Source organism: Quercus robur, chromosome 8 (genome assembly GCF_932294415.1).
Source record: "Quercus robur chromosome 8, dhQueRobu3.1, whole genome shotgun sequence".
Lineage (NCBI taxonomy): Eukaryota > Viridiplantae > Streptophyta > Magnoliopsida > Fagales > Fagaceae > Quercus > Quercus robur.
Window position 1 is genome coordinate 482,874 of NC_065541.1, and position 17,980 is coordinate 500,853.

The 17,980-nt window shown below is 34.4% G+C and overlaps 1 protein-coding gene across 1 annotated transcript; it reads left to right on the forward strand.

The window, feature by feature from the left end:
• Window positions 1-6,820: 6,820 nt before the first annotated feature.
• On the forward strand, window positions 6,821-11,322 carry LOC126694077 (WPP domain-interacting protein 1-like). Its single transcript, XM_050390114.1, has 3 exons — window positions 6,821-6,988; window positions 7,283-8,424; window positions 10,410-11,322. The coding sequence occupies exons 2-3, from the start codon at window positions 7,365-7,367 to the stop codon at window positions 11,147-11,149; spliced, it is 1,800 nt and encodes a 599-aa protein (XP_050246071.1). The 5' UTR covers window positions 6,821-6,988; window positions 7,283-7,364; the 3' UTR covers window positions 11,150-11,322.
• Window positions 11,323-17,980: the final 6,658 nt, after the last annotated feature.

A 17,980-nucleotide genomic window follows, 5' to 3' on the forward strand; every position in this document is an offset into this window, starting at 1 on the left:
TAAAATCTCTAGTGTAAACAAGTATATACATATACTATTTTGGAACATCTATATAAAAAAAAAAAATAAAAAAAAAATCCATATTCACTTGTATTTACTATTTTGCTTATAACATTATTACGATAATTACCTAGTGTTGACTGGGAGTCTTATAGCACAACTCTCACTTCCTTGATTACCAAAAAAAAAACTGACACTTCCCCTTAGAAACATCCAAATTCAAATGCCTCCTTCCCCATTGTAATTATTGCATTATCACCACAAAAAAAAAGAAAAAAAAAAAGAAAGGTCTTAATGACCTTTGAGTTTGGATTAAGCCGGAGAGGTGTATTAACTCTTCTAATTGGATTTTTGGGAATCCAATCGATCCTTCTTAGGTCCAACATGAACTTTCCCTTTAGTGAGGGTTATTTTGGTGAATGGCGACCTGACTTCTGACTCAAGAGTAATGAGAATGGCTCTCAAGTCTCAAGGGTAGGTTCCTGTGAAATTATGAATGCCATTATGGTGGTTTGGAAATTGGAACACATGCCCCGTCGTTGTTGTTGTGTACAAATTGACAATCAATGTCATATCTATTGTCTAACCTATATAGGCAAAGTCTTTGGGACCCTTATTAGTAAGTGTCACAATTTTAGTGACAAGTGTCACCTGTTAATTCGGTGGCATATTGATAAGTAGAACAACAAGAAACATGCCGATCATCATCACATGAAAGGTCATGGTTACGGAGTTTTCTTGGAATTGAGTGCCTCTGGAATGTCCAATATTATTGTTGCCAATCATTCATGTAAAAAAGATTTTCGATTTGGCCCAGAAGTGTTAAAAAGAAAAAGGAGAGATTACGTAAAAAAAAAAAAAAAAAAAAAAACGGGTTCAGACTTCAGAGTACCTCCCTTGTTTCAATTTAGGTCTTAGGATTTTTATTTTATCAAATGTAGATCCAAAATTATGAAATCATTCAATTTGAAGTCTTTCTCTATCTCTGCTATTTACTAACTTTAACCAAGCAAAGAAAAACAGAGTGGATAGAGAAAGAAAACTCCATTGTGTGAGAGAAAGTTTTCGCTAAAAATGAGAAAGTGATTGTTATAAAATTGAAATTGCTTACCTCGGTGAAAACAAACAATTTTATTTACACTTTCCCCTTTTTTGTTCTGCTACTTCCTAGAATAACATAAATGAACAAGGGTTTCTAATTGAGGTGGTTTCATTAGTTTAAGACTTTAATTGAAAAAATTAAAAACTTGACACCTATTCTAAAATATAGCATAAACTTTGAACCATTTTTATGCAATTTTACTAAAATAAAATTATTCAATACTACATAAATAATACTTCTTCATCTCATATGAATAATAGGTTTCATCATAAATTTATTTAGTAAGACTCACTCGTTGCTGGTGACTGGTGACTGGTGAATAGTGAGAACTCAATAGATTTTAAGGATGTGTTGTAATCCTGGAATTCTAAGTTTCATCCACTACACTATCAATCAATAAGATTTTTGGAGTCTCTCATTTATAAGGAGTGAAATAATTTAGCCAAAAGTTAGGACATCACTTCCTTATAAATCTATATATCTCTATAAGCTGAAACATAGTATTTATTGTTGCTATGCTCCGATTGAACCACATCAACAGCCACATCATCCACCAATTTTCAACATTCTCTCTATTTTTTTTTTAATTCTTTTTTTTTTCTTACTAATTTCCCAACTTTTTGTTATACTTTCTCTAACTTTTTCCCTCACTTTTTACTTTTTAATTTTCCCACTACTATATACCTTAATATCACTTTTCCTCTACCCCTTTATCTTCCTTTATTTTTTTACTTTTCTTATTCCACTCCTCTTACTATAAATTTACAATTCTTTTTTCCATTTTATTCATAGTTTTTTCACATACAAAAGGTTATTTCACTCTCTCATTTTCCACACACAAATTGTAATTTCTCTCTCTTTCTCTCTCTCTCATTTTTTTTCCTTCATTTTTTGTGGATTTTTTTATATATATTTTTCTTGCATCTCTACTTTAGGTTGATGAATTTTTTTATTATTTGGAACTCTAATTTGGGTTGATGTATTAAGTTTTGTGTTTTTAAGTTGTTATCTTTTTTATTCTTTTTGATTTCAAAGATGTTATTATATTGCATTATAAAGATAGTATATAAGAATATAATGTTATTTTATTACATAACATAATATGACTTGGATAATTTGGTGTTTATTACTATATGTTTTATTTTTACTTTTTTTCTTCTTATATTATTTTCTATAAATTTCTTACTATTCTCTCTCACATTCTTTTTTGAAAAGTGGTTATTTTATTTTTTATTGTTTTTTATTTTTTCTTGCAACTCTGCTTTATATTGATTAATCGTTGTGATTTTTAAAACTATATTTTGGGTTCATATGTTTTGGTGTTGTATTTTTTAGTTCCCAAACACAAGTACTCTCTCTCTCTCTCTCTCTCTCTCTCTCTCTCTCTCTCTCTCTCTCTCTCTCTCTCTCTCTAATAAAATTTAGAGATAAATTATACATATTCAATATAAATTTGATGAGTTTTGATTATCATGATAATCTCTATTGAGAGAATGAATAATTTGAATAATTTTTTTTTTTTGATGGGTTGAATAATTTATTTAAATATACATACATACATACATATTTATTTATTTTGTTTAAATGTGCAATCAACCCTATGCAATTCATTTAAAAGTAACGACGTTAAAACAATGAATAATTGCCCTAAAGATTACATTTGTATATTCATAGTTTTTATGTTTAGAAATATTTTTACTTAAATTTATCCGTATCGAAGTGGACTGAAATGCTACATTAATATAGTTTAATAAAAGCGTAAAAAAAAATAAATTTTATACTTAAGATTAGGTGTTTTGAACCCGAACATGTATTTTCTCATTATGTAAGTGCATAAAAATAGATCGAAATGAACCAAAATGAATCAAAGTGATTTGAATGGACCAAATTGATAGAATAGGACCAAATAGGAACAAGTTGGACTGAATAGGACCGATATAGACAGAATGGACCAAATAGAATCAAAGTGGACTGAATAGGAATAAAGTTGACCAATTGGACCTAATAGGACTGAAGTAGACAGACTGGACCGAAGTGGGCTAAATATCACCAATGTGGACCAAATAGGGCCAATGTTGATTGAATGGACCGAAGCAAACTGAATAAGACTGAATGAACTGAATCAAACCGAATAGAACTTTAGTGGACAGAATGGACTGAATAGGACCAAATTGGACCGAAGAGGACATAATGGACCGAATAGAACCAATGTGGACCAAATAAGACTTTTGAATATTTATCATTTTTATTGCATTTTTAGGGCTCATATTTCTAAATTTGAATCTCTATTTTATTATTTTCTTTGTATTTGTTAACTCAAAACTAAAGAGTTTAGCCCAGATATAATAAAATTTCATACTTTTTAACCCAAAAATTAAGGGGAAAAAAAAAAGAATTTTAGAGCTAAACTTGATAAGAAAACATACGAAAAAAATTAATTTAAAGCCCAATTAGTCTAAAATGGATTGAAGGTGGATCAAAATTGACCGAGTGGACCAAATTGGATTGAGTGGACGAAATTGGACTGAAGTAGACCTGATTGGACCAAATAGAAATTGTTTAATTTTTATCACCTTTGGTCAAAAAAAAAAAAAAAAAATTGTTTAATTTTTAGAGAAAACAAATTATCTTAAAAAAAATTTTAAAGAAAAAATATACACTATATTACAATACAAAATAATATTTATTCTTACGCATCGTGTGAGTTTGCGACTAGTTATATATTAAAAAAAGAATCAAGACAAACATTTTTCCCAAGTTGCATTTAATTAATTAGCTAATCCATCGCATGAGTCTAAGACTAATTGTTGATGCCCATTTTTGCAAATCCATATCCAAAAACCCATGTGCAAGAAAGCCCAATGAAAAGCAAGGCCCAAAGGCCCACAAAGAACACCAAAGAACAAGAGAGGTCCAAAGAAAGAAATGCAAGGGAAAGCGATCTGCAACAAAATGCAAATCTGCCGCAGAATATAGATCTGCCGCAGAATACAGTTCTCTAGCAGAATGGCTTTAGCAGATAAAAACAAATTGGCCCACAAAGGCCCAAATCCTTTTGTATAAAAGATAGACGTGAAAACTAATATGAAAAAGCACGGTGAAAGAAACAAGGAACAGCAGGAAGTGTTACCAGCAGGAAACGCGTGAAGGAAGAGTCAAACTAAAGGAAATGACAAAACACAGCAGGAAATGCGTAAAGAAATAATACAGCCACGCAGCAGAACAAAACAAAGCTAATCTGTTACGGTAGAAACGGCGTGGGAGACAAACACAGAAGGGCCGGGGCACCACTAACCTGTATCCAACCAATACAAGGGAGGTGAGCCTACGGTCAAGGGGATTCAGAGGGTGTGGTTTGGTGGTGGTGGTGGTGGGGGGGGGGGGGGGGTGGGGAAAGGGGTCTATATTTGGTTTCCTACCGTGACTTCGTTTGGATATATATCTTGCTGGGATGGTACCTTACCCAAAAGAAGTAATAAATGGTTGGGACCATCTGATGCATGCCATAGAGCTAGGTAGTGAGATAGCCCAATCCTCATTGGTTAGTTACCTAGAGGTAGAGGTATACAGCAGGAACAAACAAAATGGAATTTTGTCGTGGAATGAGTAGTGGTGCAACAAACATGTACTGAGTAATGGCAAGGGCAACCAATGGGTGGGTGGGTGGGTAACCTTGAAGGGATGCCCACAACAAACCAAAAACAGTTGGTGAAGCCCTAGGGGTAAAAGGGAGAAATCCCACTAAATCAGTTTGTTATAAAAGGAAGAGGTAACCATGGCAGAGGAAAGAAAAAGGAAAAACAGGGAAGAGAGAAAAACACCGAAAGAAAGAGACCCAACGGGGGGGGGGGGGGAAAGCACTTAAGGGGGGAAACCCATGGTAAGAGAGTAGTAAGCAACTAGAGAAAAGGACCCAGGAAAAAGAAAGACCAAAAAGGGGGAACAACCCACGGTAGGAGAGTAATAAGAAACCAAAAGTAAAAAAAAAGAACGAAGAGAAAGAAAGAAAGTGGTAAAACAAAGAGAGAAAATACAGCAGGAATAAGGGCATGCATCAATAGACCATCTTTTCCCTCCCTCTTAGCAAACCCACTCTTTGATGTCCCTAAAAGTAATAGCTAGTAGCCATTTAGGCCTATTCTCCAAAATGCACAACTTTGATGGCAAAAGCCTATGACAAGGTTGTTTAAGTTGGGGTTTGGGTTCTTTCTTGGTTTACTTATCCTATGGGAAAATTAAATACTTGATTTTGATTGCAAATATATTTGATTTCTATCATTATAAATTATATCTGTTGTATTTAATCATTCTGCCGAAGCACCTTTTTATCACGCTTGCTGCATCAGTTGTCCTGCTGTGGTATCTTTACTTTTTGTACTAGTTATTATGCTGTAACACCTTTTCACTATATTTACCATGTTAGCTATTGTACTAACTAAAACTTTTCTGCTTAAGCTTTCTTCTTTATTTGTTATTATTAGTTTTACTTTTGACACAAACTAATCATTATCCTGCTATAAGTATATATGCATATATCTTGTTCCTCATTTTCTGCAAAATATATTTTATATATGTATATGTGAATACGTATGAGTATATATACTCATATATGTATATATATATTTGAGAATATGCTAACCCATTTAAACTAACATTTGTTTTGATGGGTATTTTCTTTGGGTTTTAGATTTGTTTCTGTGCATGAAGTAGAAAAGTATTTCTACGGTAAAAACGAAGAGTAGTCATTCACATTGCAAAAGACTTTACTACATGGCAGAAGGCTTTAAAGCACAGCAGACAACTTCAAATGCACAGCAGAAAGCTTTACTGCACAACAGGAAACTTTATTGCACAGTAGAAAGTTTTGCTACATAGCAGAAAAGTTAGTCTTGCAGCAGAAATTGAAGAAAAGTTTCTTTTGTGGCAGAAACTGGAGAAAAGTTCATTCTGCGGCAGAAACAGAGGATAAGTCCACTTTGCAGCGTCTTTCCCTTGGACTTGGACTCCGCGTTTGCGCACAACCTGGCAGTGGCAAAATGGTACTTTGAAACTCATTCTGCGGAGCGTCAGGCCCGACTTCCTTCTTAAAAAAAGAACCCTCTACACTAATTATATATTAAAAAAGAATCAAGACAAGCATTATTCTCAAGTTGCATTTAATTAATTAAATAATCCATCCACATGTCTTTATCATCAAGTCGGGCACATAAATTTCATCATAAGAAAAAAAACAAAGTTGGGCAGATAGAATTAGAAAAGCAAAAATCAATTGGAGTATTCAGTGCTCATTCTAAGGTATTGTCCAAAATTGAGAATGAAATTGAGTTCCTCTTCCAAGTGACAATACCTAAACCACAGAAGCAGGCCCATGAAGTGAAAAACTAGAAGACAACCATGAATGATGGGCCTCCTATCCTATTTTAAAATTAAAAAATGAAATTCCTTTTTATACATATGTATATATATATTTTTGATAAAAAGTCTCATATATATATAGCTATAAACGTAGCTATAAATGTACTAGGGATGGAGATGGAGATGGAGGGTGATTTGGTAAAATTGAGAAGTAGTTGGATCTGACCTTGTCATATGTGGTCGTGTTCCAGGTGGAATGGTCAGTATTGTCCCCACATACACATACGAGGACGTTAATGTGGCCCACCTCCATCTCTACCACGTTCATTTTTTTCTTAAAACAACAAAAAAAATAGTAATAATTATCTTTTTTTGTTGTTGTAATAAATGTTAGAATATTGTCAATAACTTCAAATGCTATAAAACTGCAAATCCAACCAAACTTTAGGGTTTCCAATCCATGTCCTCGGATTTCTCTCTATCCTCTTTCTTACGAATCCTTCATTTATGGGGGACAGTCATAATATTATGGTACGTACCTTCTCATTATTCTCTCTCTCTCTTAGATTCTTTCATTTCAATTCAATTCAATTACCCATTTCATTCATGTCAATTGAATGTACAGTTTCAGAGTTTCATCATAAAGTTGTTAGCTTTGAATCCAATTATTCCTTTTTCCACTTTTAATTGTGCTTAAATTAATAAATTAACTTATACCCAGTTAATTTTGGATTGGAATTTTATTATTTTTCATCTCAAATTTGGTTATAATAGTAGTTGATCTTTCTCTTTTTTTTCTTTATTTTTTCGGTTAAACTTTTCTAGATTTGGACCATGAGATGGAATGAAAGTTGTTCTTCTTGATTGATCTTGATCTGACTGAATTTTGGTGGGTTGATTATTTGTTATGGATTTGGAGAGTGAAAGTTCAGTTCTTGAATCTGTGGAAGATAATGAAGTAACCCGAGAAATAATGCCCCATGATGATGACAATGAGATAAATAATAATGGGTCTTGTCCTAATGAGATTGATAAGTTGGTTTCTGGTGAAAATTCTAGTGCTAATAATACATTGGTAATAGATACAGAAGGGAAATATTTTGAAAGTGAACAACCTGTGGATTCACCTCCACTAGATGCTAAATCTCCTGGTGGGGGGTCACCTCCCACAACAAAAGGATATGGCTTGAAGAAATGGAGGAGAATTAGGAGAGAGTTTGCTAAGGATGTAAGTCCAAGTATAGATACTGGTAAAATTTTGAAGCGGGGTTTGTCTGGTGCTGCGAATCCTACTAAAGCTCAGCATATCCCTATTGAGATCAAGCAAAATAGTGAGGGTTCAGTAGGATCTGCAAATGTATTTAGAACTCACGGGTTTGCAACCCATGGTTCTACTTCAGATTCTAGGTTTGCAGCTGGGGCTGCTTTTGCTGCAGGTACAGATTCGGAGAACAGTGAGGATCGGAGTAGCAAGTCTTCCACAGCAGCTAGTGTTCCGAAGATGAAGTATGATCTGCCTGCAGTGTTGGGACATCCACGGGAGAAGAATAGGATGAAGAATATTAGTGGGAAGAGTTCAGGTAATTCACCTCAAAAGAGTCAGCAAGGAAAGGGACGGATTGAAGGCAGTAAGAAGGCTCGAGGAGAAAGGGTCAAAATTGAGAAGGAAAACTCTCATTCCAGCATGGAATCTGACTCAAGAAGCTCCAATTTTGTCTTTGTGCAGGGTGTGACTAGTAACGGAAAACAAAGTGGAAGGTCAATGAATTATGATGGGGAAAATAGTGATGAAGCTCTCCCAAGTGAGCGACAGTTTAATCAGGAAATTCAACAAGATGATTTAGCTGCACACTCATCTTGGGAGGCTAAGGAAGAAAAAAGTGAGAACCATCGGTCCTTCACAGATCAAGATGCTTTTGTTGAATCTATCTTTAGCCTCCAGTCTGTGCAAGAAGCTCTGGAAAAAGGTTTGTTTTCTCTTCTTATGACAAGTTGACAACTTTGATAAGCAGTATTACAATGCTTTGTATGCCTTACTAATGTACAATGATTACCTTGCCCTTGCAATCATATACAGTGTCCTATGAGTTCATGTTTATATTGGTTTGGTCACTCTTAGTTTTGATGATCCCAGCTGAAGTTGCCTAACATATATTGTACCACAGGTTTTTTTTTTTTTACAAAGTTTCTTTTCTACTCATGTACTGTGGTTTGCAATAGAAGTGAGCTATGAAAATTTTGATACAGGGAAAAAAAATTGTTATCATTTCGTAACAGATCATGCTAGAGTATGTATTATATGTGATCATGGTTGCATCTCTTTTCAAATCTGCAAAAAGTTTATCCTATTCACCTTGTTTGGTTTGTCTGTATAACAAATTCTGGGGGATCAATTTAGTGTAGAACTCATATGTTTGGGGAATTCAATTGAACATATGCCCAAGTTCTTTTTGTTGCATGAGAAGGGATTTAGTTGTTTGCGACTAAATCTGAGGGAGGATTAGAGTAGATTGACAGGTGGTGATCTGTTGGATGGGAGGCAAAAATGTCTTTGGACTACATATATAGTTAGGCAAATTGCATTAAATTGTTAGGAAGGGCAGAGAGTGAACTTGGATGGATGGTAGACTTCATGGTTAAACCATAGTAAAATTTTTACAATGGAATTTGTGATCACTATTTGCCCTCTAATAGAGACCTTTTGTTTAGTGCCTCCTGGAAACTACAAAAGAGGATGTTTGATTTACAAATGACATAAATGGGCATTTGGAAGTTGTAGTAGATGTTGGATGCCAGAGCTAGATATGGGGGGCTTGTCAAGATTTGCTTTGGATGAAAGATTCTGGTTTTATTGAGAAGGTGGCAATGATTTGTGAAAGACTTCAAATTTGTGTTAAATTCAGGTTACTAAGAATTTGGTGTATATTTCGGGCTCAGGTTGTTATTTGATGTATGTGGGCCCAGTGATAAAAGGGATTAGATTTATATTATGTGGTGGTGATTGGCTGGATTGTGGTTTAGGCTGACTCTTGGTTTTGCGGGGAGAAATTGGGGGAGAAAATAGGGAAGACATCCCTGAGCAAGAGGGAATTTTTAAAGGGTTTTGTGAAGAGTATAGATTGGTGGCTTGATATGATATTTGGACTTTTTTTTTTACTAAGTTGATGTAAGTTGCGGCTCTGGTACCAAAATAAGTGATTTGCATTGGGGCTCCAATCATAGGCAAATGGCCATTGCAAGGAATTTAAGCTTCGTGCTTAGTGCACAAGGAGGAGATAGATGCAAGAGGAAATGGATGAGTGAAGGAGTGGAGGAGAATATCACAGGAATTTGGGTAAGGAAAGAAGAGAAAGGGGAAGATTAGAAGAAGCAAATAAATTTTTTGAAGGTTAGAATAATTAGATATACTAATACTGCATGATATTTAAAGAAGGAAAGGTCAGATTTTCTTTCACATACTTGGTATACTAGCTTTTATTGGGGTTCTGATCCCATCCCATGAGTATTGACCATGGATTTTTCTAGCCGATCTACTAATTAATTTTTCAAGTGGTGGATCCATGCTACCGGGGCCTTGCTTATCCATAGGGAGAAGGAATAGGGAATAGTGGGCCCTCAAGAGCACTATTGAGAGAAAGGTCCTGCACCTCATTCGCTATGGGGTTCACCATTTCTTTCTGCTAAGCCCAAATCTTTAGCCATCAATACATTTCTGATATGAAGTGAATGGTGGGCATAGGATTTAATTTGTAGAGGCCATGACCTGGGAATATATTTTTAAAAACTTTGTAATTTGTGCCTCATTATTTGTTTGAAATCACATCATGTTTTCTGCTGAAGTTCCTTGTGCCTGTTATCTGTGAAATGGTTCTTAATGAAAATTTTGGCAATGGCTGTTCTGTTGCAAATTGAAGATTTTAAGTTTAAACGGGTTTGTGTTGTACTCTTGCAGAAGTTCAGAATTTCAGGGAGATCGGAAACATACCTACATCACCCACTGACGTTTCAAACAAGGGAAGTAGCATACCAGCAGATTTCACTATTACTGATCCAGAGAACTACATACCAAACTCATCCAACCAGCTGGGATCTGAAAAGACTAGACAAACTGCTTTGACTTCCTTGGAAGCCCAAGTATTAAGCTTGACAAAGAATGTAAAACTTTTTGAAAGCAAATTGGAGGAGGCAAGGTCTATGCTTGAGGCAAAGGACTCCAGGATAACTGAACTCGAAGCCACTATAAACAATAGCAAGTCACCAAGGGAGGAATCAGGAAGCACCCAGGAGGAAAAATGCAGAGAGACACAGACTGAGCTTGAGGGTCTCTTCAAGCAAAAGATTGAAGCTGAGGTTGAGTATCTGGCAATATCAAAGACAATACAGAAAATGAAGGTTGCTGCTAGTGATCAGTTCACAATCATAGAAGAACAAAAAACTCTGGCTGGAGAGCAAGCACAGGTTCTGAACAAGCTTGGAGAAGCAGAAAGCAAGGCCACAATGCTTCAAAAACAAGCAGTGGCGTTAGAGGAATGTTGTGGAGATATCGTAGGAGCTGAAGAGGTTTTGAAGATGCAGGGGAGGATGTATAAGGTTACATCGTGTTTTTTCGTACAGTTGATATTGCTTGTTACGATGTTTTGGCTTTTTGTATTGCAGTTTTCGCCTCGTTCTGGGGTGGTTGTACCCACATAAGTCTGAACAGTAGGTCTTTTTTCTTTTTCCTTTTTGTGTAATCTGAAAATCACTAGAGCAAATATTTGAATGTTAAGGTTAATTGTTGTTGTGCAAACTTTTTCATCCTCTGTTGAGTTGGGGTAGATGCGGTTGTACGAATGGTTTAATGTCAAATTATGCACATTTTGTAACTCTTTAGAGCAACCACATCAGCTCGTTTAAATTTTTTGTCTATTTTACACAAAAAACCTACTTTTTTTATTTTACACATCCACTTTTACAAAACACCCACATTAGTTAATCTATTCTCTCACCTCTTTCATTTAAATAATCAATTTTCTCAATTATTTTATTATTTCTCTCAACTAATCCCTTTTTATACGCGTGCTCTCTCTCTCTCCATTTTTTCTGATTTGTTGCTCTTTCTACACCCATCTCTCTCCCTCTCGGTCTATCTCTCTATACCCATCTCTCTCCCTCTCGATCACAAGCACCAATCCACAGCTGCTCCGATTCACAGCTGCATCGATCCACAGCTGCACCAATCCACAGCTCCGATCGTTCCAGTCAAGCACCGATCATTCCGATAAGCATCGATCTGTCTCTTTGTTGTTTGTCCCGATCCACAGCTGCATCGATCCACAGCTCCGATCCACAACTGCACCAATCCACAGCTCCGATCGTTCCAGTCAAGTACCGATCATTCCGATAAGCATCGATCTGTCTCTTTGTTGTTTGTCCGTTTGGGTTTGTTTGTGTGTGGGTGTGTTTGGGTATCTCTGTTATTTATTTATTTTATTTTTTTATTTTTTTTCGAGCAAGTGTATCTCTGTGTTGATTTTTTTGTGTGGATGTGTTTGTGTGTGGGTGTGTTTGTGTGCATCTGAGGAAAAAGAAGAAGATGAGGATAGAAGAAGTTACTGAGTTTGTTGAGCACGGAGAAGAGAGAAAAAAGGGAGCGAACGGGAAATTAATAAAATAATAAATTGACGAGCTACAGTAACCGTGTATATTTACACGATTACTGTAGCTCGTGTAGAGATATACACATTTTTACACAATTTTAGAAGCACTAATGTAGAGCATTTTTGGGTCAAAATGTGTAAAAAGAGTTGTTTTTTGTATTTTGCAATATTATACATGGACTGAAGCAAATGCTCTTATTATACTAATTTTTTGTTGGGAAGAGCATCACAAAATTACAACTTCCATACAAATTCGATACTAATATTCAGCTAGCTGGAAAGGATCTCTGTTTGTAAATATGTGTGTGTATTAATGGAAGGCAGGGCATCATGTGTGCTTGCATGTTTGTGTGTGGAGAGATGCATGTGTTGCAGAAATAGAAGGCAAGTACAAAGTGAAGATATGTTGAGTTTTTTTTTTTTTTTTTTGAGAAAAAGTTGGTGATTATTTATGGCGGTTCATTTTTCCGTGCTGCAAGGGAATGAAATGTTGGGTCCACGTCTTTCTTCTCATGCACGCGGTGATGGAACATGAAGTCGGTAAAAATTAAAATGATACTCCTTTGTATCTTTCTTGGCCTTCTATGCGTTAATTATAATAGGACAAATTATACCAACCCCTTAAAGTTTTCCAAACGTTTCAAGAAACACACTACTTGTTATTTGTATAAATACGATGGGTAAACCATATCCTCTCCAATCTCTAACAGAATATTCTTTTCTTTTCTTTTCTTTTTTAATTGAAAATAAATAATACTCAGGGCCGGCTCAACGAATTTGGGGGCCCTAGGCGAAAGTTTTAAACGGGACCTTTTATTATAAATTAATATATTTTTTTTTCAATTAAAATTTATTTTTCTTTCTTTTTGAGAGGCAAAATTACTAATTAAATTTTTGCATTCAAGTTCCGCTAACATTTCCTTTTCAATTAATAATATAGCTAATTCATTTAATCTTTCCTGTGACATAGTTGATCTTAAATATGATTTTATTAATTTTAATTTTGAAAAACTTCTTTCTGCGGAAGCAATTGTAATAGGTATAGTTAGTAATATTCTGAAAGCAATACATGTATTTGGAAAAGATTCTAGCCTCTTTATATAATTTAGTACATTAATTGGAGAGTTATCATTTATTTGCAAAACTTCTTTTAAAACTTTTAGTTTTGAATATAAATCTAAGCCATCAATATCAGAATAAGTTTCATGTGTGAGAAAACATTCAAGATTAAGACAATTTTTTTTCAAACTATCATTATCTAGTGATTTTAGTTTTTCAAAATTAAATAAAAAACCAAAAATATTTTCATATATTTGAAATTGTTCAAACCTACTTTCAATTGAAAAAATAGCTTGATCTACTATATATAAAAAATAATTAATTCTAAAATATTCTTTGGCGGATTGTGTTGTCTCATCATTGACATTCTCATCAAATTGTTTCTTCCTACGAATTATACGTTTTTCACGAAATATAGGCTCTATTTCCATTTTGCTTGCAATTTCTTTAGATGAATTCATAGCAGATGTAAATTCATCTTCTCTATATTTTTTTAAAAAAGACATGAGACATTTTAATTGATCTATAGCAATATCAATATGCATGTCTTTCGATTGTAAATTTTTACTAACAGAGTTAACAGCAAATAATATATCATACCAAATAGTCACAGATAGCAAAAACTCAAAACTTTCAATCTCATATGTTGCTAAACAATCAGCTTCACTTTTTGTTTTGGGATCTTCACTTGTTTTTGCCAATTGTAACAAAGCATCTCTTATTTCTAGAACTTGAAATTTTATTGCTTTCACACTTTCAATTCGACTTTCCCAACGTGTTTGTGACAATGGCTTAAGAGTTAAACCTGTCACATTATCTTGTAAAATTTTCCATCGTTTTGTGGAAGAAGAAAATAGTGTGTATATTCGTTGTACTACTCCAAAAAAAGAAATAGCTTTAGGACAAGAATTAGCCATATCACATAGGACAAGGTTGAGATTATGACAACCACATGGTGTGTAAAATGCTTTAGGATTTATATCAAGAATTCTTTTTTGTACCCCTTGTTTTTTCCCTTTCATATTAGACCCATTATCATATCCTTGTCCACGTACATCATTAATATCAAGTTCAAGATTTTTTATTGCATTTATAATTTCATTGAAAGTCCTTTTCCAGAAGTATCATCTACCTTTAAAAATTCCACAAAATGTTCGTCTATTTTTATCGGACTTATTGAAATATCCACACATCTTAGTATGAGAGTCATTTGTTCTTGATGACTTACATCGGGGGTACAATTAAGTATAATTGAAAAGTATTTTGCTTCTTTAATCTTTTTTATAATTTTACTTTTAATTTCATTTGCTAATAATTGTATCACTTCATGTTGTATATTATGTCCAAGATAATGATTATGGATTGCACCATTTTGAATACGTTGAACATGTTCTTGCATTATTGGATCAAATTCTGCAATCATTTCAATTATACTTAAAAAATTTCCATTATTTTCTTGATATATCTTTTCGTTTTTTCCTCAGAATGCCAAATTATTTTTACCAAGATTTTTTACCACCGCTATTATTCTTAATAACACTTTTTTCCAATGATCTTTCTCTTTCTTAATTTGTTCTTGGACATTTTTATCAATTGTTTTATTCTTCAATAATCTTAGTTCTAAATCAATCCAAGTATTCATATTAGTAATATGCTCATTAGTTGTTTCGTGATTTTTAAGAATAGAACTAATATTTTTCCAATCCTTAGTTCCTCCATTAGCTAGTTGATTTGTATTAGATTTTGAATTAAACAACTTGCAATAAAAACAAAATACTTTATCTAGGTCTTTCGAATACACTAACCATTTTCTATCATGTTTCTCTCCATTTGGTAATTTTCGAATATAATGCGTAGTAGAAAAATGTCTAGAGTTCTTATCTATAGGAAAGTTTAGATCATCAACTCTTATTGGACCATTTTCTACTAACAAATCTCTTAATTTTATATCAATAGTTTTCCATTGACTTGGATCAAAAATATTTGTAGGAATATAATTAGGTTGATCATTAATATTTTCACTCTCCTCTAAATTATTTTGAGCTTCATTATCAAGAATGGTGACATTACATGTTTGAACATTATCATGACCACCTTCATTATTATCATTTTGTTGTATATTTTCATTATCTTCTAACTCTTTTTGATGAATTTCTTCTTCATTTATGAAACTTTCACTCAAATTTTCTGCAAGATTTTGTTTTTTACTAGTAATAAATTTGTCCATAGCTCCTTTTTGAGATTCAATTAGTTCTTCTCTTTGTCTTTTCTTTTTTAGTTTTTCATATCCGGATGGATATTTTCTAGTAGACATTTGTAATTAAAAAATATTTACGAATAAATGAAATACAATCTATAATAATAATAATAAATTACAATTTAACTAGAATAATATAAATTTAATGTATAAAACAATAGAACCTGGTTTATAAAAAGCACAATTGTATTTGTAGCTTTACTTAATATGATCACTTTACACTTTAAACCTGCACAAAAAAATTAAAATTAATATTAATACAAAATAAATTATTCTAAATTTATAATTTTGTTATTCATACTCTTCACTAACAAAATATGTAGAACTCAACTTGATTCACTCATTCACTAATACTAAAAGTTCATCACGGCATCACACTAAAAAAATCTGATTTCTTAAAAAAAAAAAAAAAAAAAAATCAAAAATCAAAAAGCAAAAGGCAAAACATATAAGGCTTTCTCTAGAAGCCACAGCCACTGAAGCTCTTTTTCACTTTTTGTAAAGTGAAATCAAGGGTCCGGATGATGCTTCTAGAGATATCTTAAGGGTCCGGATCATCCTTCTAGAGAAATCTATTTCTCTTTTTCACTTTTTGTAAAGGCAAATCCTTTAGTCTCTGTGTTTGTTCTCTTGCCGCAACTGCTTGTGCTTTTTACTCAGCAGCAATGAGCAATAGCAGAGCTGAGCAAACTCCTCTTCAACCCAAATAAAAAAAAAAAAAACCCAGCAAACTATGAAGAAGACGAAAGAGGCAAAGGAGGAGAAAACAAAAAATGAACCTGAAATGAAGATCTATGAACACATCAAGTCTGTTGCCAACACCAATTGATGAGTAAGTCAACAAAAAAAGAGAGCGTTTTTTGTTTTTTTGAATCAAGATGGAGACTGGAGAGAGTCAGAGAGTGGGCGATTTTTTTCTTCTTTCTGCCTTTTGTAATATTTTCTTCTACAAGCTAAAGATTATTGCTTTTTGTAATCTTTTCTTCTGCAAGTTAAAGATTTGATGATGGGATTTCATGTCACTTCAATGTAAGTAACGGGCAATTTTTTTTTTTTTTTCAAGATGAGAAACGGGTGTTTTGTGATCTTTTCTTCTGCAAACTAAAGATACGGTGATTGCATTGGCTTTCATGTCACTTCGGTGAGAAACGGCCCCTTTTTTTTTTTTTTTTTTTTTTTTTTTTTTTTTTTTTTTCTCCTCAAATGAGAAACGAGCCTCTTTTCTTCTGCAACCTAAAGATATGGTGACTTAAATGTGAGAAACGGTTTTTTTTTTTTTTTTTTCCTTCTTCAGATGAGAACACAATATTATATACTATGTTTTTTTTTTTTTTTCATCAGATGAGAACACAATATTATATACTATATTATTACTACTGGGGGCCCTCTTACAAGTGGGGCCCTTAGGCGGCCGCCTAAGTCGCCTATAGGTTCAGCCGGCCTTGATAATACTAATAATAAAAATTCCTGCAACATAAGGCAAAGCATAGCTTCAGGGGTTGCAAGAGCCACAAGTGGCTATCCTAACTTGTATAATGACGTTAGCTCAAGCTACATGATACCGCACATCACGGATGCCATTGGTTCATTTCGTACTAGAAGTCAAGTCCCCTAATGTTCTTTAAATGTTGTGGGAAAGATTCAGGTGTTGTAATCATCAATGAAGCACCTTATTTTACCATGTTTGATGTTTCCCAATCCTCTATGCTCTATGAGTGATGGTTGTTGATGGCCATTTCGGAAGTCCAAGAAGAAGGGAGAAGCCCAACAACACGGACAGAAAGGAGTTGGCAAACGGATAGAAAACTCATTAAGCCCAAGCGGCAGGAATAATGGATCACAGGCCCATGAGATAAACAAATGAGTCTTGAAGAGGTAAATGGGCTTAAAGGAGCCCGGAAAGAGAGAAAAAGCAAACCATGGGCAGTATATGATGTGGAAAAGTGAGAATGGGCCGCGGCAGGCCCAAAGTAATGAAAATAAAAGAAAGTAAGGTGTTGATGGCAAGCCCATGAACCCCAAGGATGAGGAATAACGTAATTGGGCCGGGGAAGCCCAAAGAATTCAATAAAAGCCCATGGTAATGCAAAGTTAGGAAAATGGCCGAGGAAGCCCAAGGAAAGCAAACGGGCCCGGGACGCCCAAGGGAAAACAAATGGGACATAGGAGCCCGCTAGTAATGTAACACAAGAACCAATGGTCTTGCTGGGCCATTAGGGAAAGAATAAATGGCAGGCCCAAAGAGGCCCAGCCAGATTGAAACAAAACAGCTTCGCAGCAGGAATGATAAAGTGGTATGGCAGAAGATAGTAGCAGGAAGAAGGGTGGGCTGAAGAAAAAGCAAAGCCCACCATCAAGCAAGGCCCAGCCAAGAAAAGGACAAGCCATAAAGGAAAGAGAAACCAGAAAATGGTCAAGAACGGACGGCAGACTGTGCAGATCAACCACGGCAGACACATGAGCAACAGGCAGATTTTGGACATACATGGAAAAGAGGCACGCGCAAGGCCCAGACCTCATCAGCCTGTACCTAGCCAATACAGGACACGGTGAGGTCATGGGTCAGAG

What these genes read in the sequence shown, in the direction of transcription:
- LOC126694077 (XM_050390114.1), top strand. Translation starts at nt 7,365, where the DNA reads ATGGATTTGGAGAGTGAAAGTTCAGTTCTTGAATCTGTGGAAGATAAT. An exon ending in GCAAGAAGCTCTGGAAAAAG is followed by an intron (nt 8,425 to 10,409) that starts GTTTGTTTTCTC and finishes GTACTCTTGCAG; the next exon opens with AAGTTCAGAATTTCAGGGAG.